The sequence below is a fragment of the Podarcis liolepis genome (genome assembly GCF_965112155.1).
Source record: "Podarcis liolepis genome assembly, chromosome: 17".
In the NCBI taxonomy this organism is placed as follows: domain Eukaryota; kingdom Metazoa; phylum Chordata; class Lepidosauria; order Squamata; family Lacertidae; genus Podarcis; species Podarcis liolepis.
In genome coordinates, this window is record NC_139571.1 from 43160911 (window position 1) to 43186358 (window position 25448).

The 25448-nt window shown below is 44.8% G+C and overlaps 2 protein-coding genes across 6 annotated transcripts in view; both read left to right on the forward strand.

Annotated features, from left to right (window-relative positions):
• Positions 1-25448, forward strand: part of LOC310696464 (tumor necrosis factor receptor superfamily member 1A-like) — a 78573-nt gene that overhangs the window by 14657 nt on the left and 38468 nt on the right. The window lies entirely within an intron of this gene.
• Positions 51-25188, forward strand: ATP6V1A (ATPase H+ transporting V1 subunit A). Of its 5 annotated transcripts, none has more exons than XM_083481803.1 (15): positions 51-219; positions 9814-9912; positions 10679-10807; positions 11852-12066; positions 12235-12372; positions 13243-13394; positions 14027-14189; positions 15226-15334; positions 15935-16057; positions 16167-16281; positions 18135-18198; positions 19496-19699; positions 20490-20584; positions 21356-21527; positions 22888-25188. In XM_083481803.1, the coding sequence occupies exons 2-15, from the start codon at positions 9831-9833 to the stop codon at positions 22978-22980; spliced, it is 1854 nt and encodes a 617-aa protein (XP_083337929.1). In that variant the 5' UTR covers positions 51-219; positions 9814-9830; the 3' UTR covers positions 22981-25188. The 5 variants fall into 5 exon arrangements, with proteins under 5 accessions (XP_083337929.1, XP_083337930.1, XP_083337927.1 ...); XM_083481804.1 differs by having other exon boundaries at positions 109-219; positions 9818-9912; XM_083481801.1 differs by having other exon boundaries at positions 109-214.

Sequence of the window (25448 nt, forward strand, 5' to 3'; positions counted from 1 at the left end):
CGCAACCTCAGCGGCGCCCCGCCCCTGATTTCCTTTACGGCATTTTGCCGCCCCAAGCGCGCAGGCGCCGCGAGAAGGTCCTCCCAAGCCCGAGAGGCTCGACGGGAAGTGCTCTCGCGTCACTTCCGGAGGCGCCTGCAGGATTAGTCGGCAGTCGGCAGTCGGCCGCTTCCCGAGTCACTGCGCGCGGAGCTGCTCCAGTCATTCGACCGAGGTGAGGTGAGGTACCGCCTCGCCGCCCTTGGCTCCCTCCGCGCGACGCTCCCTCCCTTGAGACCGGCTTCTCAGGAGGTGTCACGGTTCCTTCCCGCCCCGTCAGCCCTTCTCCCCCCTCGCCCTTGCGCTGAAGGGCGCCTTTCTCTCCGGGGCCCCTCAAAGAGGGCGGAATATCGCCTCACCCCCAACCCCCCCATAGAGGAGCAAAGGCTCAGCATCTCCCTCCTCACCTCTGGTCAAAAAAATGGTCCAAGGCCCGGAAACGATGCCTTATGAGGAACGGCTAAGGGAGCTGGGCATGTTTAGCCTGGAGAAGAGGAGGTTAAGGGGTGATATGATAGCCATGTTCCAATATATAAAAGGATGTCACATAGAGGAGGGAGAAAGGTTGTTTTCTGCTGCTCCAGAGAAGCGGACACGGAGCAATGGATCCAAACTACAAGAAAGAAGATTCCACCTAAACATTAGGAAGAACTTCCTGACAGTAAGAGCTGTTTGACAGTGGAATTTGCTGCCAAGGAGTGTGGTGGAGTCTCCTACTTTGGAGGTCTTTAAGCAGAGGCTTGACAACCATATGTCAGGAGTGCTCTGATGGTGTTTCCTGCTTGGCAGGGGGTTGGACTCGATGGCCCTTCTGGTCTCTTCCAACTCTAGGATTCTATGATTTTCTGTTGTGGTTGAGTCATCTAGTCGTGTCCTGGCTATTTGCGAGGGCAGAGGGCCAGAGAGAGTCCACACTGTGTGTCTCAGCATCTGACTTCTGCTCTCACGTGGGGCTCATGCACTGCCTGAGATGTGCTGCACCACTGCAAGGTCTGCCATTCCAAGCTGGGCAAGAAGGGGGGGGGGTCAGTTTCCTATCCAATCACTGACTTCACTGAGAGGGATAATACTTGACCGGGCAAATATTATTGTTGTTGTTGGGAAAATAATGGGAGAGGAGGAGCAGGAAGAGGAAGCACAAGGGGGGTGACAGCTGACGGACATAGTGTCTTTAGAAGGCATTCCAGACCCCCTTCTCCCAGAACCCAGCAAACCTTGAAAGTAGGAGAGCAAAGGGCTCAGAGGCAAAGGGTCCTCAGTGCCACCCCTAGGGGTTGTTGTTTAGTCGTGTCCGACTCTTCGTGACTCCGTGGACCAGAGCACACCAGGCACTCCTGTCTTCCACTGCCTCCCTCATGCTGGTAGCTTCGAGAACACTGTCCAACCATCTCGTCCTCTGTCGTCCCCTTCTCCTTGCGCCCTCCATCTTTCCCAGCATCAGGGTCTTTTCCAGGAAGTCTTCTCTTCTCATGAGGTGGCCAAAGTATTGGAGCCTCAGCTTCAGGATCTGTCCTTCCAGTGAGCACTCAGGGCTGAATTCCTTCAGAATGGAGAGGTTTGATCTTCTTGCAGTCTATGGGACTCTCAAGAGTCTCCTCCAGCACCCGAATTCAAAAGCATCCATTCTTCGGCGATCAGCCTTCTTGATGGTCCAGCTCTCACTTCCATACATCACTACTGGGAAAACCATGGCTTTAACTACACAGACCTTTGTTGGCAAGGTGATGTCTCTGCTTTTTAAGATGCTGTCTAGGTTTGTCCTCTCCTCTAGGCCAGTTCAAAAAAACGGGGGGCTTATATGGCGGTGTTTTGGGTGCTTATTGCTGATGAGATGGCACCAAACAGCAGGGGAAGTCTCGTAATCAAACGGATACAAACAAAAAACATCTTGCAGCTGGTCACTAACCCACCATCATATTTATTTGCACCCCACCTTTCTCCCTGACGGGACTCAAGGCAGCTTACAGAGAAAAACAGGATGAAAGCTCATATCACTACAGAGGTGGGGCATTTCCCTCCTCTGAAATCCTTGCCTCAATTATGTCTTTGCTGTTTTAGTTAGAAATCTGTGGTTGAGGAGCTTTGGGTGGTGGTGGTGGTGTTGTTCTTAGGGTGTTGTTGTTGTTGTTGTTGTTGTTGTGTAAATAAGACTCACTTTCTGTATTCATTTGCTTGCGTAAAATTGCTCTTTCACGTAACACTGCAGTTGACATTTCGATGTGTTGCATGAGGCCTGATAATGAATGCATGTGTGGTGGCCACTGACACTGTAGAAGGAGGGGTGCATAAATGAGAACTGCAGCAAGCTACTACCCATGTGCAGCCATGAGAACAAAATACTGTAAAAGCGAAAGAGCAGAGGTAGATCCCCAATGCATCTGTGTCTCTGGGTGTGTATTGTAAAGGGCTTGCACCCTGACCTTCAATAGGTTCCCAGGTGGTTTATAACAATTACAGGAAACACATTTTTTAAATTAAAAAAATGGTGGTGTTGCATTGTTTTAAAGTGGAGCAGAGAAATAATCGGCAGAGATAAAACTGATTAGGTTAAAAGCCTGGGGAAATAAAGGGTCTCAGACATGAAGGTGAGTCTCCCTGGGGAAAGTATTCTGCAGTTGGGGTGTCTCACACTAAAAAAGACCTTTCTCCAGTAGTCGCTCACCACCCCTCTGATGCTGGCAGCACCTGAAGCACTTCTGTTTAATATTTTAACATATAGGCAGATGCACTATTTTATGAAAGGAAGGAAGAAACTGCATAGGGTGCAGTGAACTATGTTCTTTCCATCACTTAGGGGGCATGGATAGAGTAAGGGAGGGGAGGGGAGAAGACTGATCCACACTACTTCGTGAACATACAGACAGCATATATAGAAACGCCTGCTTAAGGCAACATTATCATGCAAATATATGTACAATTGCAAAGTGTTACAGTGGTAGCTTGGTTCTCGAACTTAATCCGTTCCGGGAGTCAGTTTGGCTCCCGAAATAATTCAAAAACCAAGGCGCGGCTTCTGATTCGCTGCAGGAGCTTCCTGCACTCAATCGGAAGCCACGTCGGATGTTTGGCTTCCGAAAAACGTTCACAAACCAGAACACTTCCAGGTTTGCGGCATTTGGGAGCCGATTTGTTCGAGAACTAAGTCATTCGGGAATCAAGGTACCACTGTATGTGCAAAAGTGCTCTGAAAAAATGAGCCCTGGGCACTTCAAATCCTATGTGTTTACATAACCATAGTTGTCCCCCTGCACTTTTAAACGAGCCCAGGTTTTGAGCAGCGGTCTCTTGTCAGCTCAGGTAGGAATGAAACCACCTTAGCTCAGGAAAGCTTTAAGGATGTTTACGAGCTGCTGAGAGGTCCAGGAGACTGAGTGGGATGCTTCTCCCTAAATAAGCTCAGGTTGTGGACTCTTCTTATTTGGCCACGTGACCCGGAAAGCTGTCTGTGGACAAATGTCAGCTCCCTTGTCCTGAAAAGCGAGATGAGCGCGGCACCCCATAGTCGCCCTTGCCTGGAATTAACTTCACAGGGTTCCTTTCCTTTACATTTTACCTACTTGGAGGTTTTTAAGCAGAGGTTGGATGGCCGTCTGTCCTGGCTGCTTTAGCTGAGATCCCTGCATTGCAGGGGTTGGACTAGATGACCCCGGGGTCCCTTCCAACTCTAAGATTGGATTACAGTATTTTAATATTTTTTTGGAAGCCGCCCAGAGTGGCTAGGGAAGCCCAGCCAGATGGGTGGGGTATAAATAATAAATTATTATTATTATTATTCTAATACAGAATTCAAAAAGCTGGGGAGAAATTTGGCTGGAAGAAAGCTTTTTAATTATCTCTTTTTAAAACCATGCCAAGAAGCTGGCTTTTTCTTATGTTTCTGATTTGGGGCTCATTGTGAACAATGAGGAGTTGTCTGCTCCTAGGTAAAATCATTTTTGTCAAGGTATTGGGAATAGCCGCAGTCAAATGCTGGATAATATGACAGTTGCTCATAGTAATATTTTCCTTGGCATGACTGGTGGTTGAGTTGCTTTTGCTCAAGGTCTGGTGGTTAAGAAGGAGTTCACATTTCCAATTAGATTAATTTAGTGATCTGTGGGGTTTTTTATAGCTATGCCTCCCTTTGCAGCTTGGGGCTTGGCTTGCTTTCTTGAGTCATATTTCTTTGTAAGTTCCTCTTCCAGTTCACCCGCTGTAAGGGTTTGCTTCTTCCTTCTTTTATTCTGATGTTGTTGATAATTACCATATTAATTTTGTAAAGAATATGAAATTGCTCAATAAAAAACAAACCGGGAAAGTTCATGATGTGCTAATATCCTAATTATATCTCACCTTTATAATGATGGGCTTTTCTACCTCAAACATCTTTTAGCTGTAATCTACCGTATTTTTCACTCTATAGGACGCACCTTTTCCCCTTCAAAAATGAAGGGGAAATGTGTGTGCGTCCTATGGAGTGAAGACACCATAGCCCTGCGACCCTCTCCCGGCTGGAGAGGTGGCGCGCGGCTATGGCAGGAGCCTCTGGTTGTACATTTCCAAAATATAAAATAAAAAACTAATAAAACCTACTTACAGCAACAGTGTTTTATGTTGTGTTGGCTCCTATGATGTAAGTAATGGGCTAGCCTGCTCCCTAAAATATCACTGGTTTGCTCCTTTCTATATATAGGGTGCCTACATTCTGCATGGACTGGTTGCAGGGCAACATGTGCAAAGGGCTTTAGATACGTATTGGTCCATAAATTACCATATAGCATATATTCAACACAAAAAACAGTGACAATTTGTTGTTGACAAAGGACAGCTGGACATATGAAGGGCCCCAATACCTTCAGGAGCTGAGGGCCTCATCAGACCCAAATCCAGCCCTGGTGCCGTGCCAAACTACAGCTAATAATGTTTAGCTGTGATAGGAAGTCTGAACTGACAAACTATAGTCTGCAATTACCTGTTAATCCAAAATAGAAGCATGATTGGAGGTGGGCTTGCAAGCCATCATTTGCACTGATTATATTTTGGTGTGGTGTCTGAATGAGCTTAAGCTGAGAGAACAGAAAATGAAAGACGAGAAGCTTCTCTAAAGCCTGGTTTGCTTATTGTGCATTTGGAAATTGAAAATGGGGGCTCTTAAATTGATAGATGTAATCTTACTTTATATTGATATCTGAACAGAGCTTTACGTAATTAGAAAACATATTCTGCCTTTTTTGGTACAATTTCTCTTTATGCAGGTGATCCAGAATTCATTTTTAAAAGGCTACACAATAATATGCAGTACGTAATATGTTCATACATTCCCCCTCCCCCATTTAAACACCATTGGCTTCCTATGGTGTAATTGATTGTTCCTGTATATGCAAATAGCTGCTTGAGTTCTATTTCCTGTTGTCTTAATAAAGTTCAATAGAGAACAAATTGAGAAGTGGAGGAAGTAACGTCAGTATTTTCCATCAACTTAATGCTTAATTTGCCTTGGGAAAATTGATTCTCCTTTAGTTGCAAAGCAGTTTGTTGTATGGTAGAATGGAACAACTCAAGCCAAGCAATAGACTTAAGAGAATAATTCATGTATGTTTCACTGTTAGTCACTCACTGTTAATCATTCTTTCTGATCTAACTAGTGTGTCTGGGTTGGGGCGAAGTTTGAACCAAATTAGAAAGATTAGGTTTGGTCTTTTCTGAAACAATTGTCTCTAGTGTCGTGTTGCAGGAGTTTTTAGAAATGGCCGAGAACGGTTTGGTCCTCTGTCAATGCATATAGCCCCAATTATTCAAACAGTCTAAGATACTGAATGCTGAAGGAGAAGTCTGTTGACTGAAAATTACAACTTTTTCTATGTGGGAGTTTGAACTAGCTTTTTAATTATAAAGGAGAGGACAAAATGCATAATAGGCAATTGTATCACATTAGTTCACACCACCAAATTTGTACTTGAAGTCATTAAAGGAAGAATGTGGTTCAAAATGTGTATATGATGGCTTGGATTTAACTATTTTTTGGCAGTGCCTGGACTGGCTGTAGTACAGTGGAGAATTAGAGCTATCCTTCCCTAAAGGCTTGGAAGAATCGGGCTTGCAGATTGGGTCATTCAGTTGTCATGATGTTCCTTAGCTTTAGGCAGCGTTGATATTTTTGGATTAGGCTTATTAGCAAAGTACAGTGGTACCTTGGTTCTCAAACACCTTGGTACTCAAACAACTTGGAACCCAAACACTGCAAACCTGGAATAAGTGTTCCGGTTTGCGAACTTTTTTCGGAAGGTGAATGTGCTCCATTTTGAGGGCCACACTTCTGTTTTGAGTGTTTCACTGAGGTCTGTCTCCTTTTGCTATTTATTTTGCATTTCTGTTTTTGCAGCTCTTTTTTTTTGTGACTGTGTGATACCCACTTCAGCTACTGCTTGATTGATTGTGTGACTGCAGTACATCGTTTATTGCTTTAATTTTATGGATCAATGGTCTCATTAGATAATAAAATTCATGTTAAATGGCTGTTTGAGCATTGTTGTTAATTGTCTGGAACGGATTAACCCGTTTTGCATTACTTTCTATGGGAAAGCGCCCCTTGGTTTTGGAACTCTTTGGATTAAGTTTGAGAACCAAGGTACCACTGTAGTAATGGGAGGGGCAGCTTCTTTTGTTACATAGCAACCCCTCATGAGCAGTAAGGTTTTGTAATAAAATCTGGATGTCCCCATTGGTATAAGCTGAAAGCACATGAAGTCCACCTTGCTGCAACTAAGCAGGTCTGGACCAGTGCCTGGTTGTGTCACCACATTTGTTCATATATGATTGCAATAAAGTGTGGAATTAGTGTTTTACAGCTCAAAAACATATTCTGAGCGAATGTGTGGGCAATGTTTCTGCCATACCTGGACTTAAAGGGATATGGGTGGCGCTGTGATCTAAACCACTGAGTCTCTTGGGCTTGCCGATCGCAAGTTCAGCGGTTGGAATCCCTGCAACAGAGTGAGCTCACGTTGCTCTGTTCCAGCTCCTGCAACCTAGCAGGTCGAAAGCACGCCTGTGCAAGTAGATAAATAGGTACCACTCCAGCGGGAAGATAAACAGTGTTTCCATGCACTCTGGCTTCCGTCACTGTGTTTCGTTGCACCAGAATCAGTTTAGTCCTTCTGGCCACATGACCTGGAAAGCTGTCTGCGGACAAACGCCGGCTCCCTCGCCCTGAAAGCAAGGTGAGCGCCACAACCCTATAGTTGCCTTTGACTGGACTTAGACTGGACCCCTTTATCTAGGGGTCCTTTACCTGGACTACAATTTCATAGGGTCACCAGGTCCCCATTCTTGCTCCACAAGGTAATTGCTGCAGTTAGACTGGACAGTGACTCATTAGTTCTGCAGAAGTGAAGAATGCAATAAAACAGAGGCATTTTATTTTCTGACTCGATCATTTTATAAATGAGCTCTTGAGATAGCAAAAACAGTGTGTCTCTTCTTCTTTGGGTCTTGCCCAAGCACGCAAACAGCTTGTGACTGAGAGTTGATTTTGCTTTCAGCCTTAGCACGACGGAGTATGTTGAAATTCAAAAAGAGCACATTTTAAATTTAGTTGGGCCTTGAGCAACGTGACTTGCTATTGCAGCAGTCCTTTTGGGGAGGGATGGATGACTCATCTGGTCAGGTGACAATCTTTTCTTTGCTGTGTCTTCCTGAAATGCCTTTTTTCCTATCTCTTCGGAGCCAGGAAGGCAAATCGTTTGCTTTTTCCTGATTCCTTAGAGCTTGTGTTTGGATTCCTTCATAAGACTGGTGGATTATTTTGTTGTTGTCGTTGCTTCCCCTAAGGTATGGACCTTTTCGTATTTTTCCATGCATTGCTTTCTGGGTGATTGCTTCGGACGAGAATCTTGGTTGCGACACACATGTGATTTTAATTTCAAACTGATTCAGATTTTGTTGCAAAAAATCTTAGGTCAAAACATATTGGACTCCCCAGTGTGAGCTAAACAAGGTAACTCTCTTGTTAGGCGTTGCACTGTAAAATGGTTATTTGGTTTGGCTAAAATTGATCTCAGGCAATCAACATGCCATGTTATGGGTGAAAATGTGTTTTAAGTTTATTGTAGCAGAATTCTTTAAAGAATGTAGTAGAAATGTGTGTACAGTATTCAACTCTGCAACTCCCATTTCCTGATCTCCAAAACAGTGTGTAACCTTTGTAAGTGGATAGCTTCATAAAATAGTGGGAATGTTAAAAACAGGTTTAAGGGAAAGAGGAACCCGCTGAAAGGGTCAAAACCCAAATATGTTACCATAATATACTCCCTTCTTGTTTATGGGCAGAGTGTTTTCTCACAGTGTGCTAATTATTCATAGTTTTTCTCCACACCCTCTGTTCTGGAGTAACTCCTGAATTATGCTTTGGAGGGGGGAAAGTTTGGATATAAATGTGATAAATAAGCTCTTTTGCTTACCTGCTTAAGAAAGGGGTCCAGCCAGATTGTGATGTCATTTGCCAACCTGGCATCCAGAGATCCCCCATGTGGTGGCAACCGGACCCACGCCAGTAGCAAAACGCGCCTGGCGCCTGGCTAATTTCTAACACTTGTAGCTAGCCAGGGTTGTATAAGGCTATCTTGGTGATGCTTTAGATCAGCACAAAGGAAGGCCTGCAACAAATGTTTGAACCATAAGCACACTTATTTTGTAGCTATGTCTGAATAGTGTTGAGAGCTTCCTCAACACCAAATACATTCCAGGGCTGCTGAGCTAGCAGTTGTGATTGCATATTGTGTACCCGCAGATTTTCACAGATATCCTTCTTGAATGAATCTTTATTTGTGTCAGCCATCGGCCATAGCAACAAAACAGCAGTGCAATATAGAAAGAACAGAAATAAAAAGTCGATTATATGAAACACACTTTAGGCTCCAGAATCAGCAGTCAAATAGTGGACCTTATTCTGATTGCCCCAGCTAAAAACCTTGCAACCTTTGCTGTCATCTGCTCCTTTTGATCTGCCAGGAGAAAGGACGCTGTGGCAGTGGCTAGGCAACCCGGAATGGACAATAAGAGAGGGGTGATAATCTCATTCCTCAAGTCTTTGTAAAGAGTCCAAGCCAGAAGGGCATTCCACAGAGATCAGCAGCTAAAATAGGGAACTGAAAAGAATATTTCTGAGTTCTTTAGCACTCTGATTATTTCATGGCAAGATTTCGTATGCACTTCAAGATGCAGAAGAACCTTGGTATACAGTCCTACATAGTTGCTCAGCTACTTAACTGACAGTTGTGGGGGGAACACAAGATTCAGACTCAAAAAGTGAGAGAATGCATGTAATGTGGGGGGATTCCACTGTGCGCTAATTGTGAGTGGCCTTGCTGTGATTTGATGTAGGCTAACCGAACAAAGAGACGTGGGTGGCGCTGTGGGTTAAACCACAGAGCCTAGGACTTGCCAATCAGAAGGTTGGCGGTTCGAATCCCCGCGACGGGGTGAGTTCCCATTGCTCGGTCCCAGCTCCTGCCAACCTAGCAGTTCAAAAGCACGTCAAAGTGCAAGTAGATAAATAGTTACCGCTCCAGCGGGAAGGTAAACGGCGTTTCCGTGCACTACTCTGGTTCACCAGAAAGTGGCTTAGTCCTGCTGGCCACATGTCCCGGAAGCTGTACGCCGGCTCCCTCGGCCAGTAAAGCGAGATGAGTGCTGCAACCCCAGAGTCGGTCACGACTGGACCTAATGGTCAGGGATCCCTTTACCTTTAACCGAACATGCAAACTAGACTTTTCTCCCCCCCCCCCTTCTTCTCAGCTAGCTGGACAGTAAAGATGGATTTCTCCAAACTTCCCAAAGTACGTGATGAAGACAGAGAGGATGCCTTTGGCTATGTCTTTGGAGTTTCAGGACCCGGTAAGTGCCCTTGGTATGTGTACTTTAAATGAGCAGCAGTGAAATGGTGCTTAGAAAGAACTGTCCTCCATAGTCGTGTCCAGGAGAGGCATGGTCTGGAAGCTCTGGACAGGATGATAGGAGTTATTTGGGAACCGGCATCCTCTCACCTGAGTCCCTTAAATGCCCCCTTTCTCAAGGAAGAGCAAATCTGCATAGATTGATCCCACCCCCTGCTTTTGAGAAAAATCAGAGCTTTTGTGACATTAGGATCCACCAGCCATCTCCTTTCTTGCTGGCCTTACTGCTTGTCTTAACTGCAAATCTCAAGGTCATGGGTTCGAGCCCCGGGCTGGGTGAAAGATTCTGGCATTGCAGGGGTTGGACTAGACTTTGTGGTTTTTCCAGCTTTCCATCTTTATTGTTCTGTGACCTCATGACAGTATTCTCCTCTGCACACACACAAAAATTGCTCTACAAAGTAGCATGCCAGGGAGAAGGCTAGGCTGGCACCCTGTTTCCTGGCACCCACCTCTCTTTAAGGAAGGAACATACATGCATCATTCTAATTGTAGACCCTCCTTTCCACAGTTCAACCCACGCTCGAGACGGCTTGCAAAACGGAAACGACTTGCAAAATTACAAACATAGCAAAATTAGTTCTAAAGCAAGGCATCAAAAAGTACAGAACCAAATTGAACATTTCCATATAAATCATAAGATCTAAAATAAAGATGCAAAGATTAATATCAATAGCAGCAACAACTCTTTCTTTTGTTTCCCCTAGTTGTCACTGCCTGCAACATGGCAGGTGCAGCTATGTATGAATTGGTACGAGTTGGCCACTGTGAGCTTGTCGGAGAAATTATCCGGCTGGAGGGGGACATGGCAACTATTCAGGTATATGAGGAAACCTGTATCCTTTCAGCTGGTGTGTGATTTCTGCCAGTCAAGGGTGTGTTGAGTAGAGTAAAAATGAAAACAGGATGATGACTTCAGTGGGAGCCAAGATCCTTGGTTTCAAGTAGTGGGTGCACTTGGTGTACCAGCCAAAGCTTCTGGGCCAAAGTTCTTGCCTAGACAACAGAACACCATTCTTGGTCTGGCATTACTTCCAGTTTGATCCCTAAGAGCAAGTGCAACCCCATCCATAATGGGAATAATCCTATCTGCCTGGGGAACTGAGCAATTCATTTTGTATTCTGTATTTTTTAAAAAACAAAACCCTAGCTCTTTTTTATTATTATTAAAGTTTTCTTGGTTTACAATTGTATTTTGTATTTGAAAATTACAAGTATAAACAAGTAAGCAAAACAAGGATGATGTGTAGAAGGTTAGAGAGACTCATATCACAGTTGGTTTATCAGAATTATACAGTTCATTGTAGTATGGCCTGCGACTCATTTCCTTTTTCCCAAGAGGAGGCAAAAATAGCACCAACCTTTATTCTGCCCACCTTCAGAACCACATTGGCTTGCTAAACTCTCTGAGTTGGTTTATGTTAAGTCAAAGACCTCTGGAGTTGAAACAACATTCTTGCTATTCTCTGGAATGTCTGAAAATACAGCCGTACCTTGGATCTCAAATGCCTTGGCTCCTGAACAAATCAGCCCCCAAACAATCGAAATCTGGAAGTGAGTGTTCCGGTTTTTGAACGATTTTTGGAAGCCGAACATCCGTCGTAGCTCCTGCAGCCAATTGGAAGCCGCGCCTTGGTTTTCGAACAGTTCCGGACTCTCGGAACGCATTCTGTTTGAGAACCAAGGTACGACTGTACTTGTTGCCTCACCAAAATGTTTTTCTCCCTCCCAGAATGGGAGCCGTTGGCTGAAACCTGAAGTTCCTTTGCAAGATGTTTTTTGTGGCCCACCATGAAGGGTAATTGGTTAGTGAACCAGTTAATACATTTCTAGTTAGCTTGACACCACCTTTAGGATGCCTTCCTTAACCAATTGTTTAGCTGGTGTTTCTGTAGGAGACCCCGTACTTCGTACTGGCAAGCCCCTCTCGGTGGAGCTTGGCCCCGGAATCATGGGAGCCATTTTTGACGGTATTCAGAGGCCTCTGTCAGACATCAGCACTCAAACCCAGAGCATTTACATCCCCAGAGGAGTAAACGTGACAGCTCTGAGCAGAGATCTCAAATGGGACTTCTCGCCTGTCAAAAACCTGCGGGTAAGTTACGGAGAACATGTTTGCTGTTGATTGTATTTTGGCAGCGCTGCTGACCAACCTGAATTGACCCACTTTGCAGTTGGGTATCCATAATGTTTTTAATGCATCTTGTACTGTGGACATATAATACCTCTGTATATTAATATTAGCAGTTTCTTTGACTTTCAGGTTGGCAGTCATATCACAGGCGGTGACATTTATGGCCTAGTGACTGAAAACTCTCTTATCAAACACAAGATCATGCTGCCCCCGCGAAACAGGGGGACGGTGACCTACATTGCTCCACCTGGGAATTACGACGCGTCTGTAAGTTTTTCTGCAAATAATAAGTTTTTCTCCGCTGCCTAATGTTTTGTCCTTTCATGATGCCAGGTTTTGTGTGAACTGTATCAGACATGGTAGTACGCTGGAGGAAACACTTCCCATTTCATAAATTTTTGCGCTTGCTCAGACGATGGAGTCTCTGCAGGTCTGTGTTTTAAGTAGGGGGAAGCAGTGGAGCTAGAGAAAAACTCTGCTCTCATTCTCCCTTTTCCAGCACCTGCGTTCTTGCCTTGGCTGGATTTCACAGCAGCCAGGACACGTGTGTGTGTGTGTGTGAGAGAGAGAGAGAGAGAGAGAGAGAAATGGGCCTGATTAGGGAAGAAGGCGGTGAAGGTACGATAGACTCAATTTCACTGATACACTTAGTGTGCAAGAAAAACTCCAGTGCTCTGTTATGAGGCCATGCACTCTGTTATGCCCTCTGTATAGACAACTGTGGCCCTTCCAGCAGATCTCCATATTCTACAAGCACTGCCTCAGCACTTGTGCAGAATATGCAATCTCTTGGGCAGGGAAGAGACAGGTTACCCGGCTTGGTAAAATTCCCTCTGTCTCTCCACCACCAGGGAGTCCTACTGACTCCCACAAATTCCTGGCAGATAAGGGTTGCTTGAGGGATGCCAAAATTGCCGTCATGGAGGCAGCTTGCAGAAGTGGCTTGACGCAGGACTTACCACCACCAGCAGACCGCTTTGCTTCCTGTCTACTGACTATAAATGATGCCAGGACCCCACTTTTTAATATCAATGTGACTTTGCTGAAGTCAGCAGCATGCCATCGTCCTAGTTGACTTTTTGCCAGCAGAGCTTCCAGCACATCTTGTTTGTTCTTGGTTTCACTGCCCTCTTTCAGGATGTTGTGTTGGAGCTGGAGTTTGAGGGAGTGAAGGAGAAATTCACTATGGTCCAGGTCTGGCCTGTACGGCAAGTCCGCCCTGTCACAGAAAAGTTGCCCGCCAATCACCCTCTCTTAACTGGTCAGAGAGTCCTTGATGCACTCTTTCCGTAAGTAGCAACCATGATTGCAAAGTCTGTTTTTTGCTGCTGCTTTTAGTAGAAGAAAAGTTCTCCAGTTATGTATAGTAGAACTGTCGCTGGCAGCATAACTGGAATAACGGTATGTGCAATGCTTAGAGCACTAAAACCATGATAAAGATTTTAATATTAAAAAGCGGAAGATCTTTCTATTAATGCTGAACCACGTCTTCGGTTGTGTTTTCCGTTTAAAACATTGCATATAGAGAGAAAAGGGTTTGGCAAGAACGAGCAAACATATACAGCCCATGCAAACTGCCAGTTTACATAGAAGCAAGAGCAAAGGTTTCTGTTTGCTGCTTTTGCTATAACAGACCCATATTTCTTTGAAACATTTTTATTTCACTCTTTAGCTGAAAGAGCTCCAAAGTGGCTTTCAACGTTCATTAAGAGTGCTCACAGGGTACAGCTACTCTTCTGACATTTTAAATACTGCTGGAGTAGGGCAGGATACCTTAAATGGTCAGACTCAACATGTCCTCTTTAAATCTTGGGGCTTGTGCCAGTTTTAAAATATATGTTGCACTTCCCTTCTATCTGTTTGTCCCTTGTGTCTTTCCCTCCAAGTTAAAATACTAATCCAGTCTATATTCTTCCTTTAGGTGTGTTCAAGGAGGCACAACGGCTATTCCTGGGGCTTTTGGCTGCGGAAAGACTGTGATTTCTCAGTCTCTATCCAAATATTCCAACAGCGATGTTATCATATACGTAGGCTGTGGGGAACGAGGAAATGAAATGTCTGAAGTCCTCAGAGACTTCCCAGAGGTCAGTATTGGGTATGGAAATGATGTTCAAGCAAAATGTAGACGGTGGTCTTCGTGCCTCAATGCAGTTCTAATCTAAGCAAAGTATGTGGATTTGGGGAGGGGATTAATGTCCAAGTCGATTAAGCTTGACTTAAATTGAGTAAACAAAGCTATAAGGGGAACTCTTACTATTCCATTTTAGTTTTCTCCATAAACCTTGGAGCACATGTGAATATAGGGCAACCATGAGTTTGGAAGTGAAATGTTGAAGCAGTCCAGTTAGGACTCTTGCTGTAATTGAATTTCCGTGTCTACTGATGACCCTTCATGCCTACATTTAGAAGAATTCATGCCATTAGCCTTATTTAGATGTTCTGCTCTCATGTAAAACATAACACGTGAGCAGGGAGAGTGGGGGCTGAGTATGTTAACCTCCAGCTTTCTGTTCTCATCCCCACTCAAGGATAGCGAAGGTCTGGAGCAGGGTGCTTAATCTACCTGTGGAGGTTTTGTGTGCAGTCTGTCTGTCTGTCTGTCTGTCTGTCTGCCTCTCTCTCTGTATATGTATATGTATATATGCATGTAGGTTTCACACATAAGGCGAATGCCCAGATAGGGTTATTATGTTCAGCAGATTCAGTCCTGTTTCTGGGGTTTATACCATCTTCTTTTATTGATTCTAGGTTTCTTATCAACATTACACAATTTATTGATCATACTTTGCCAACCCTTTATCTCTGTCTCCGATATCTTAATTGGTGGCATTCTAAATAAAAAAATTATTCTAGACAAAATTTTCATTTTATTTATCGCTACTCTTCCAGACCATGAAAGCTTCATTTTCTTATATTCCTCCAGCTTTTCCTTAATTTCCTTCTTTAATTTGTTGAAATTCTCTTGTTCAAAATTTCTTGTTATTTTTATTTTTCATCTTCATCATAGTTAAATATCATCGCCTCTGATTTGGACCAATTAATTTGCAACCCTGTTTTGTGCCTCTTATTACCTGCATATTTTCCAGTGGGTTTTCAGTCGTGTTTCTCTTGCCTTTGCAGCTGACAATGGAGGTGGATGGTAAGGTCGAAAGCATTATGAAGAGAACTGCTCTGGTAGCAAACACCTCCAACATGCCTGTGGCTGCCAGGGAAGCTTCCATCTACACTGGTAAGAGCTGAGAGTACAAAAGGCTATTTGGGGCTCGTGCTTCTTTCCTGGTTTTTCAGCCCAAGGCAGTGCAGACAGTCCTTAAGTTTATCATTAAGGATTTTACTCTGTGCTTAAGGCTTGCTATTTGCTGTAGAAGAGATTGGTGCCTGTGGTAAATTACCTCCCACTGGTTCTCCTTTGTGGTTTCTGCAGTCCCTCTGCCTGGGCAGAGCCTCAGTTGGGAAGGTTTTGGAGCTAGACCAGAGTTTCGGCAGGTACCCTGTCTCCCTCCCACCCCAGTGCCAGTGGCTTCTGTTCCAAATACTGGCACTCTAGGCCCCTTCATTAGGATCAGAGATCCCCATTGTGCAGTTCAAGGGATGAGGACTGACATGGATATTTATTTTACATGCACCTTGTCTCTACCTCAGTTCCTTGCCCTCCCCTCACCATTCCAGAAGATATGTGCCCATCCCCTGGGAAGAAATCGGGAGGCTGATGTACTCCCATAATCAGCCCCTAAATTACCTCATGTGAGCCGGAGAGATAGTATTGTCGGCCATCTTCCAAGGTGCCCCTAGTGGCCCCCTCTGACCTGCAATTCTTGTTCTTTTGTAGGGATCACCTTGTCTGAGTATTTCCGCGACATGGGCTACAATGTCAGTATGATGGCTGACTCCACATCCCGATGGGCGGAGGCCCTTCGAGAAATTTCGGGACGCCTGGCTGAGATGCCTGCTGGTAGGCCTTCCGCTCCTGACGTCCGCCTTGGGCGGCTTCTCCAAGAAAGGCCCTGAACCTTCCTGTGGTTGGGGAAGCTAACTTTCCATTTCTCTGTGTTGACGTTCAGATAGCGGTTATCCAGCCTATCTCGGCGCCCGCTTGGCTTCTTTCTATGAACGGGCCGGCAGAGTGAAGTGTCTGGGGAACCCAGAGAGGGAAGGGAGCGTCAGCATTGTGGGAGCGTAAGTATGGCAAAGCCCCTTGGTCCTTCGTTTCTTCAGCTGGGATTTGCAAGGTCTGTCTTGGGCAAAGCAGAGCATTCCCTGTTCCCCAAGGAGCTACATAAGGAAGGCGATTCAGAGGCTGGAAATAGAGAAGTCAGGGTCACAATGGCACAAGGGTTTAGTCATAGGAAGCAATGCAGGGAAGGCCAAGCCCAGGACTAGTCAGTGGAAGATGACAAAGCCAGAGGGAGACATTCAGTCTTCAGTTTGCAGATTCTCTGCCATGCTAGGGAAGGTGGAATCCAGAGCCAGCTGCTTTAGTGGAACCAACTATGCAGCACCCGTGTCAGAATTCGAACCTGTAGGATTACCATGCCATTTCTAGGGAAAACTAATGAGTAGGGATAACCACCCTATCTCTTTGTGCTTTCTTCTTCAAAACTGGATAAAGGTCTTAAATTAGAGTCTCAGTAGTCTGACCCAGTCAGCTTTGATGTGTCTGTGTTATGGCTGCTTTCGCTGAGCCTACTTGATTTTCACTGCAGCTTCGAAAAAGGAGTGAGTCACGGATGGGGAACCTGTGGCCCTCAACAAGTCGTTGGACTACAAGTCCCATCATTCCCAGCCAGCACTGGTCAATGATCAGGGATGATGGGAGTTGTTGTCAGATCAGCTGGAGGGCCGCTGGTTCCCTAAACCTGATTAAAATATTAGGAGCGCCTCTCCTTGTATCAACCTCCCCCTCTATTAAGATCTGCTGAAGAGGCCCTTGTTGTCCTACCTATTCCTGGAGCACGTTGTGTGGGGACGGGGCCTTTTCTGTGGTGGCACCCCAACTATGGAACAGCCTCCTTCACAAGATTTTGGCTATTTTCTGACACCACACAAACATTTTTATCCTTCCAGACTTTTACTGGGCATTGCTCTATGAAGAGCTGAAGAGTGTCACTGGGGGTGGATCTGATCCTGAGACATAGACTGCTGTGGATCTCTTGTTTTTACTGAATTACATTTATTGTGTTTGATAATCTTCTTGTCAGGTGACCCGTTCTGTGTTCCGGCTTCTTTCAAATATTTCGCTTTGATCTCATGGTTATGCTTTGAGTTCTTACGCGCCACATAGATACATTTTCATTGTGGTCTAGAAAGGAGTAAAATGGTAAATGTGGCTTGAGTGTGTGTGTAACTGCACTGAATTAGTCTTAACCCTTGGTATGGCACCAAGGACTGGGCTTATTTCTGCAACATCTGGTTCATGCTAGACTATGATTTACAACACTGCATCAAGGATGAAATCTGGGTTTGGTATTTTCCCCGTCCCCTTGTCTCAGATTGCGTTTCAGAAGAAGTTGTGTGGTGGGTGCAAATCTGAGCACCGAGTTGCCCAGTCACACAACTGCCGTTCCCCATGAAATGTCTATTACTGCTGTTCATGCCTCTCTCCCTCCCTCCCTCCCTCCCTCCCTCTCTCTCTCTCTTTCGTGTCACGGCTAAAAATTGGCCGCTATTTCTTTAATGCTTAAAAAGCTGGGTCAGCATGAGTCAGTGGCCTGCACTGGGTTGTATATATAGAGTGAGAAATGTTAGTTTGTTGTTGGGTGGGTTGGTTGGTTGGTTAGTTAGTTAGTTAGTTAGTTAGTGAAAGCTGCTGGTGTTGAGGTGTGTACAGTTGGTCAGTCGCTTTTTGCAGAAAGTCTTTTAAAAATAAAAGCAGAAAGTACTCTGCAAGGATACTCTTCCCATGGACTCTTTTATGCCGACAAGGGTCCGAGGAGCAGGCTGAGGTGACAAAGGGAGGTCAGAACTTTTATTTTTATTTTTTACAAACACTGACATCTCTCTCTCTTTCCTTCTTTCCTATCTGTGCTCAGTGTATCTCCTCCGGGCGGCGACTTCTCTGACCCTGTTACTTCTGCTACTCTGGGCATCGTTCAGGTAGGCTAAGGTTCTGGTTCCTTAACCGAACGCAAGCTTCACTTTCCAGTGGTCTTCTGCTGCCTGTGCCCAGTGACTTGATTCATCTAGCCCAGCGTTGTCCACTATCAACAGTGGCTCATTGGGGTCTTGGCCAAATGCCTTTCTCTAGTGGTTGGGCAGCACTTATTTCTGGGAATTACCTTCTCTTGGGCTGATAGGCAAGATTCTCTAGCAAGTACCCCATTAAAGGGGAGCGGGGTCTTCCCTCCACCCCAAGACTGACTCTGCCTAGCTAGAGGGCAACAGAAGTTTGGCGCAGCTGATATCCAGGGCACAGGACCCTGAAAGGCGAGGGGAGCTGATATTTGAGGGATTCTCTTTAACATCTGAATCATGACAGGGCCATTCATTACCTGGGCTGATGGGCTAGACGAGAGCCAATCATCTGAAATTGAATCCTTATGGTGAATGGTTCCTGGGTTCAAGAGTTGGGAAAGTTCCTGTTTGGGATGGGGTTACACTCCCTCTTGACTGGGATGCCGGTGGCGCTGTGGGTTAATCCATAGAGCCTAGGGCTTGCCGATCAGAAGGTCGGCAGTTTGAATCCCCACGACAGGGTGAGCTCCCATTGCTTGGTCCCAGCTACTGCCAATCTAGCAGTTCGAAAGCATGCCAAAGAGCAAGTAGATAAATAGGTACCACTCTGGCAGGAAGGTAAACTGCATTTCCGTGCGCTGCTCTGGTTCACCAGAAGCGGCTTAGTCCTGCTGGCCACATGACCCGGAAGCTGTACGCCGGCTCCCTCGGCCAATAAAGCGAGATGAGCACCGCAACCCCAGAGTCGGTCATGACTGGACCTAATGGTCAGGGGTCCCCTTTACCTTTGCACTCCCTCTTATACATAGTTTCAGGATACCCTCAAGGTCAGTTGTAGTCATTAGATGACCTCAGTAGCAAGGAGTCAGCTTCAGTTGGTATGTCAACTGTTGGACGGTGTTAGACACTGAATGAAAAATGGCCTTTTTCGCTTGGGGGTTTCTCAACAGTTGATCTCTGGATCATGCGATTATACTGTTTATTGTTTTTAGTTTGTATCAGAAGTCAGTATTTCTTCTTTTAAAAACGATTTTTTTATCAGTGGTGATTTATTATCTGTATGTGTGTATTGTTCTGCTCTATGTTTTAGAGACCTTGACCCCTGGTTATTTTAGAGTCTCTGATTTCTTATTGCAAACTGCTTGGAGAGAGACCCGCATTGTGTAGCAAGCCGTCTGTAAGTTGACTAAATGAATAAAAAAGCCTGGTTGCTTGGCAGGTGTTCTGGGGCTTGGATAAGAAGCTTGCTCAGCGGAAGCACTTCCCATCTGTGAACTGGCTGATCAGCTACAGCAAGTACACGCGCGCTCTAGACGAGTACTATGACAAGCACTTCCCAGAGTTTGTCCCCTTGAGGACTAAAGCAAAGGAGATCTTGCAGGAAGAGGAGGATCTTGCAGAGATTGTTCAGCTGGTGGGGAAGGTGAGTAGAGGAGCAGCAGGGGGAGCAATGTTTTGGGGAGACATTTTTCCTCCATATTCTCAACTCCTATAGGCATGTCTGTGGGATAATGCAATACAGTCCAGCGACAATGCCTGCCTCTTGGCATCAATGGGGTGGGTGAAGGACGTGGGCGAGGATAGCGGCAGTACTAAAACATTTTAGTTAGCATCTAAAACAGTGAATCCCCGCGACGGGGTGAGCTCTCGTTGCTTGGTCCCTGCTCCTGTCAACCTAGCAGTTCGAAAGCATGTCAAAGTGCAAGTAGATAAATAGGTACCACTCCAGCGGGAAGGTAAACGGCGTTTCCGTGCGCTGCTCTGGTTCGCCAGAAGCGGCTTAGTCATTCTGGCCACATGACCCGGAAGTTGTACGCTGGCTCCCTCGGTCAATAAAGTGAGATGAGCGCCGCAACCCCAGAGTTGGCCACGACTGGACCTAATGGTCAGGGGTCCCTTTACCTAAAACAGTGGTAGGTGCTGGTACGCAGATTATAAGTGATACGCTCCCTCTCAAAGGGGATTTTTCTCCCTTATTGGCAAAACAAGGCTTAGAGTGAGCAGTTAAGGACTGGCAGTGAGTAAATGAGAAGCGTCCAGAGATGAGGAGGTTATCAGAAGCCGGAACAGAAGTTGTAGTTGGGAAATACGGCGGACAGATGATTCAGTAACAGGTGGACTAGAGAATTTTTAAAATAAAATAAAAATAAATGAACCTGTAACATCAGGAGCAGCAGGGAGCCAGGAAGCTAACGAGTCTCTTTCACTTCTAGGCTTCCTTGGCAGAAACAGACAAAATTACATTGGAAGTTGCCAAGCTCATTAAAGATGACTTCCTGCAACAGAATGGCTACACTCCATATGACAGGTTTGCAGCTATTTTCACAAGAGTTTCTGATGTTTCAGGAGCTGAAATGGGCACTGAAGAAGTAGACAGTGTTATGCTAGACTTTTCCCAGTCAACTTTCATGGGCGAAGAAGGGCGTTAGAATTTTGGTCTCTTCCTGCAGCAGTTTGCTGTTCCATGACTCATCTGCTGCCAAGAATAAAATGTCATCTCCAGAAAGCAGGAGCCAGAACAGCTTTCAGATTTGATTAGCTGCCCTGGAACTCCTTAACCTGTAGAAATCTGTTGAGCTTATGGTAGTGTTATAAGAAAAACTGCTCCCTTTCCCTTATGGGATATTACGGAGCCCATATAGAGTCCTTAAGTGGGTTCCCTGTTGGTAGGAGAAAGCAGGGGCCACCCAGAGAATATTGAGAAGCAAAGCGGCTAGTAAGCCTGATCTTTATTAAAGGAACTATTGCAACAGGGTCCCCACTCACCACACGCAGGAGGGAGGAGAACCCTGAACAATGATGCGCAAGCCCTTATATAGACTTTTGAAACTGCCCACCCTGTAGCCCAAGACCACCCCCCAAAACATCATACATACATCGCAGAAGGAGGCGGTCTACAGCAGAAATCCTGTCTGCCGGGATATCTGTTAATTGTCACTGATTGCCCTATCTGGGCAGCCTGGCCATTCTTTTATGATGATACTTTAGTTCTTGAGTCCAGGTCACAGGCTCACCCTGTTCATTCACAAATGCACCCTTTAGACAGGACTTGCAAGCCTTCTCTGCTTTTTTCTGTTAGGTTCTGCCCATTTTATAAGACAGTGGGAATACTGTCCAACATGATCGCCTTTTATGATATGGCACGTCGAGCAGTTGAGACCACTGCCCAGAGTGACAATAAGATCACTTGGGCCATCATCAGAGAGAACATGAATGAGATTCTTTACCGACTCACATCAATGAAATTCAAGGTATGTCCTCTGCGTGAGGGAGAGTTACAGCAAAACAAACCGAGATTCCTTCTCCTGGCTGTGTGTTAGGTGGTGTCCATTTTTGGGTAGCGTGAGGACATTGTCAGGATGCCCCCTATTTAACTTGGCAAGCATTTGAGGCCCAACTTGGCAGTGTTGTGTTTTTATATTTAAGAGAAAACAAAAAGATGCAGTAGGCAATTTTCATGTTCCATTCTTCACTCCCACTGCCAGCAGGTTATTGTGTCATAGAATTCTACTCAATATTGAGCCAGAGCAGATTCCAATGTATAGTTAGCAGAGTAAAAACTTAAAACACATTGCGGGATTCCACAAAAATAGACCAGAGGTAATTAATATTTAATCCAGCAGAGCTTTACTACTACTGAAGGCAAATGAGCATAATGGCCATTGTGTTATTATGTGGTCGTTTGACATGAGCTATAAAGTAAGATTAAAATTGTCTCCAGGTGAGCCTTTTTAAAAATAACAAAACTTAAGGAAAGGGCTACATTAGCGGTCACAGTGATCCCCATTCTCTTCTCCTCTGACAACAAGCCATATTTCATTTATCAATTTGAGATCAGTGATTAGACTAGTCTTGCCATGGCTGCAGTTGGCTGTTTCTGGGATGAACATGGCTGTTGTCCACGCTGACAGTGTTGCTTTTTTCTACTCCATCCAGACAGTAGTTTAAAACTGTGTTACCTCAGTCCAATGGGAAGAGGAGAGTAGAATACCTTCCACTTACAGTGGTACCTTGGTTCTCAAACTTAATCCGTTGCGGAAGTCCGTTCCAAAACCAAAGTGTTCCAAAACCAAGGTGCACTTTCCCATAGAAAGTAAAGCAATCCGTTCCAGACGATTAACAACAACCTCTCAAACAGCCATTTAACATGAATTTTACTATCTAACAAGACCATTGATCCATAAAATGAAAGCAATAAACAATGTACTGCAGACAATCAATCAATCAATCAATCAATCAATAAGTAGTTGAACTGGGTTCCACAAAGTCACAAAAAAAGAGCCACAAAAATGCAAAATCACAAAAACAGACAGACCTCAGCGTAACACCAAAATCGGAAGTGTGGCACTCAAATTGGAAGCGTAACACTCAAAATGAAGCACGTTCGGCTTCTGAAAAAAAGTTCTAACTGGAACGCTTACTTCCAGGTTTGCAGTGTTTGGGTTCCAAGTTGTTTGAGTGCCAAGGCACCACTGTATTGATAAATGTAAGCTCATATATGGGCACTGGGGGTAGAAATTGCCTAGGAAGGAAACACTCCAGGCAACCTCCTTCCTGACAAAGCACCACAAAGCTCCAGCAATTTCTGAGTTTTGGTCTGTCCAATTTCAGGACCCAGTGAAAGATGGAGAGGCCAAGATCAAAGCAGACTACGCCCAGCTCTTTGAAGACATGCAGAATGCATTCCGCAGTTTGGAAGACTAGAGTCACGACTCTTCTGGAGCCCCAACTGAGTGTGTTCCTCATCTCCGTCTTCTTGCTTTTCCATGGATAGAAGATGCACACTTCACTGAAGATTTCCTTTTATCTTTGAAAACATTCCCATTTAGTTTGATAGCTGTGTGTTTGTGTGTGTAAATCTGAGCTTAAGAGCGTAAAACAGGTTTTGTAAAGGTCCCTGTGAGGCTGAAAGTCTCCTTTACCAGATTTGACCTCTTAGCCGGCATTTTCCCTTTCTTTGGAAGAGAACCAGGGGAGATCAAGAGTTTTTCTGGGACAGAGAGAAAACCCACATATGCTGCTGTATAGGTATAGATGGCATTGGGGCACTTGAAGCCTTTTTCCTGGATTACTGCTATTCAGTTTAGGCAATTCTGATGCATCAGAGATGGGATTTATTTATTGTACTTTAATGCTGTTGCTGCTGCTGCTACCCTGAAAACAATCAAATCTATAAATTACTTAGCTACAATATTATTTCACTATTTTCCTGTTTCATCCAGTGTGTTGAAAATTTGCAGGCTTGTGGGGCAAAGAGGAGTGCCCAGCGGCAATCTTTCTGCTCCTCTTATCTGAGGAAGCACAATTTTCCTTAAATACAAATTACATTTATTACTCAACAATGGATGCTTCCAGCTAGTAATAGGTTCCACTCCCTTCCTAGAGCATCTCCACCCCCAAACACAGAAATTAATTCACATCTCTGTGCTGCAGCTTAATATATATTTTTGCCTATATGCAGTGGGACAAGGCAGAAACTTCATCATTGTTTTTCAGTGGGACAAGGCAGCAGTCCTCTCCTCTGCCTCCTTGCCTGCGTTATTCTTTGCAGTTACCGCAACAATTAAAGCAAAATTGGAAGCCACACATTTTTTACTTTGGATTTTTGTTTTTATTTCAATCACTGGAATAGCGGAACAGTAGTTCTTAACATTATAGGGTAGGGATGGGGGTAGAGATGGGAAGGTCCGGGGGAAAATGGAAAAATTGGGGGGGTCATTTTCCCCCCAAAGCCGTTTTTCCGGGGGGACGACGACAGCTTGGGGGGGGAATGGGGGGGACCTAGTCCCCCCTCAATTTTTCAGATTTTTCCCAGGCTTTCCCATCTCTAGATGGGGAGCCTTTGGCTGTCTGAATTTTACTGGACTCCAGCTCCCATCAGTCTCAGGTAGCATGGCTGGTGGTTAGGAATGATAGGAGTTGTAGGCAGACAGCAGCTGGAGCCTATAGGTTTCCCCATCCCTGTGGGGGAGTAAGAGAATATAGAGAATTTGTCATTTTGCAGAGCTGATGATTTTGGGACGTTTGCTCTGCTAGTCTTGTCTTGCAGGACATGTGAGCAGTACTGCTCAGTTACCTTCTAGTGTGCAGGGTAGTATTTTCTCACCTTGGAGAAGTTCGTTACTTTTCCTGGTGCTCATGTTCTGATTACAGTTTCAATAATGAAGAAGAACCTTAGTTTTCACTGAATAAACATCTAGTGCCATTGTGTCACTGCTGCAAAAACTCGGGTTCCTAGCAAAAAAGACCTAATGCCCCTTCTGGGTCAGTTTCCTATTCTAAACAGCAGAAAACCCACTTAACAGAGTTGCAGAATGGTTATAATTGCAGGTGACACTTGTACAAGTTAAATGCTCCATCTCTCTCTCCACCCAAAAATAAAATAACATTGCCAGGAAGTTTCTAGGTTCCTAACCCCCAGGCGTATCTTGTCTTTAAGTTAAATGCCAGTTAAAACCTAACTGCATCTTGACATTATTGTTGGTTCTGCATTGAGTGTCAGTTTCCTCAAGCGTGGCGTATGAATGATTTGTGCAAAACCCACTTTTGCTGAAAACCTAATTGACTGTACTGTGCTGTAGCATTTCATGCCTATGAAACCGATACTTTAAGAGGATGCTGTAAAATTTTACGAACTATATCTGAAATAAAGATGTCTATTTATTGTGCTGTACCTGCCTAAAACTGGCCAGTTCAGTTTCATATATATTTTGTCTCCTTGTTTTGTGTCTGTTTTTCAGTGTTAGAAAAATAACTTGCTGTGCTGCTGCAAATTCTTGGTTCACCAAAAAGTGGAGGAATGAGACAAGGTGGGGAGGGGAGGGGAAGTCTGTATAGTAAGTACATTATCTGTTGCTAGAAACTGTGTACATTGTTGAAGTAACTGAGAATAAAAAATGGATTTAGAATATACTTGACCTGTCCTTCCTTATGGAGCAAAAATGTTCACTTATTTTTTTCAGCTAGAGGGCTCAGTTTCCACTTAGCGATTAGTGGAGGTCCAGAGGCTTTTAAAAAAGCCTGTTTAGCAAATCTGAGAGCACCTCAGTCCCCACGTTTTTGACATGACCCTTAAGATTGCGCAGAAATCCTCTTAATTCTGATGAATCAAGACCTCAAGAATGTGAAGGAAGTGTTTTGAGGGGCTCTCAGCTATGGAATTCCCCTCGTCC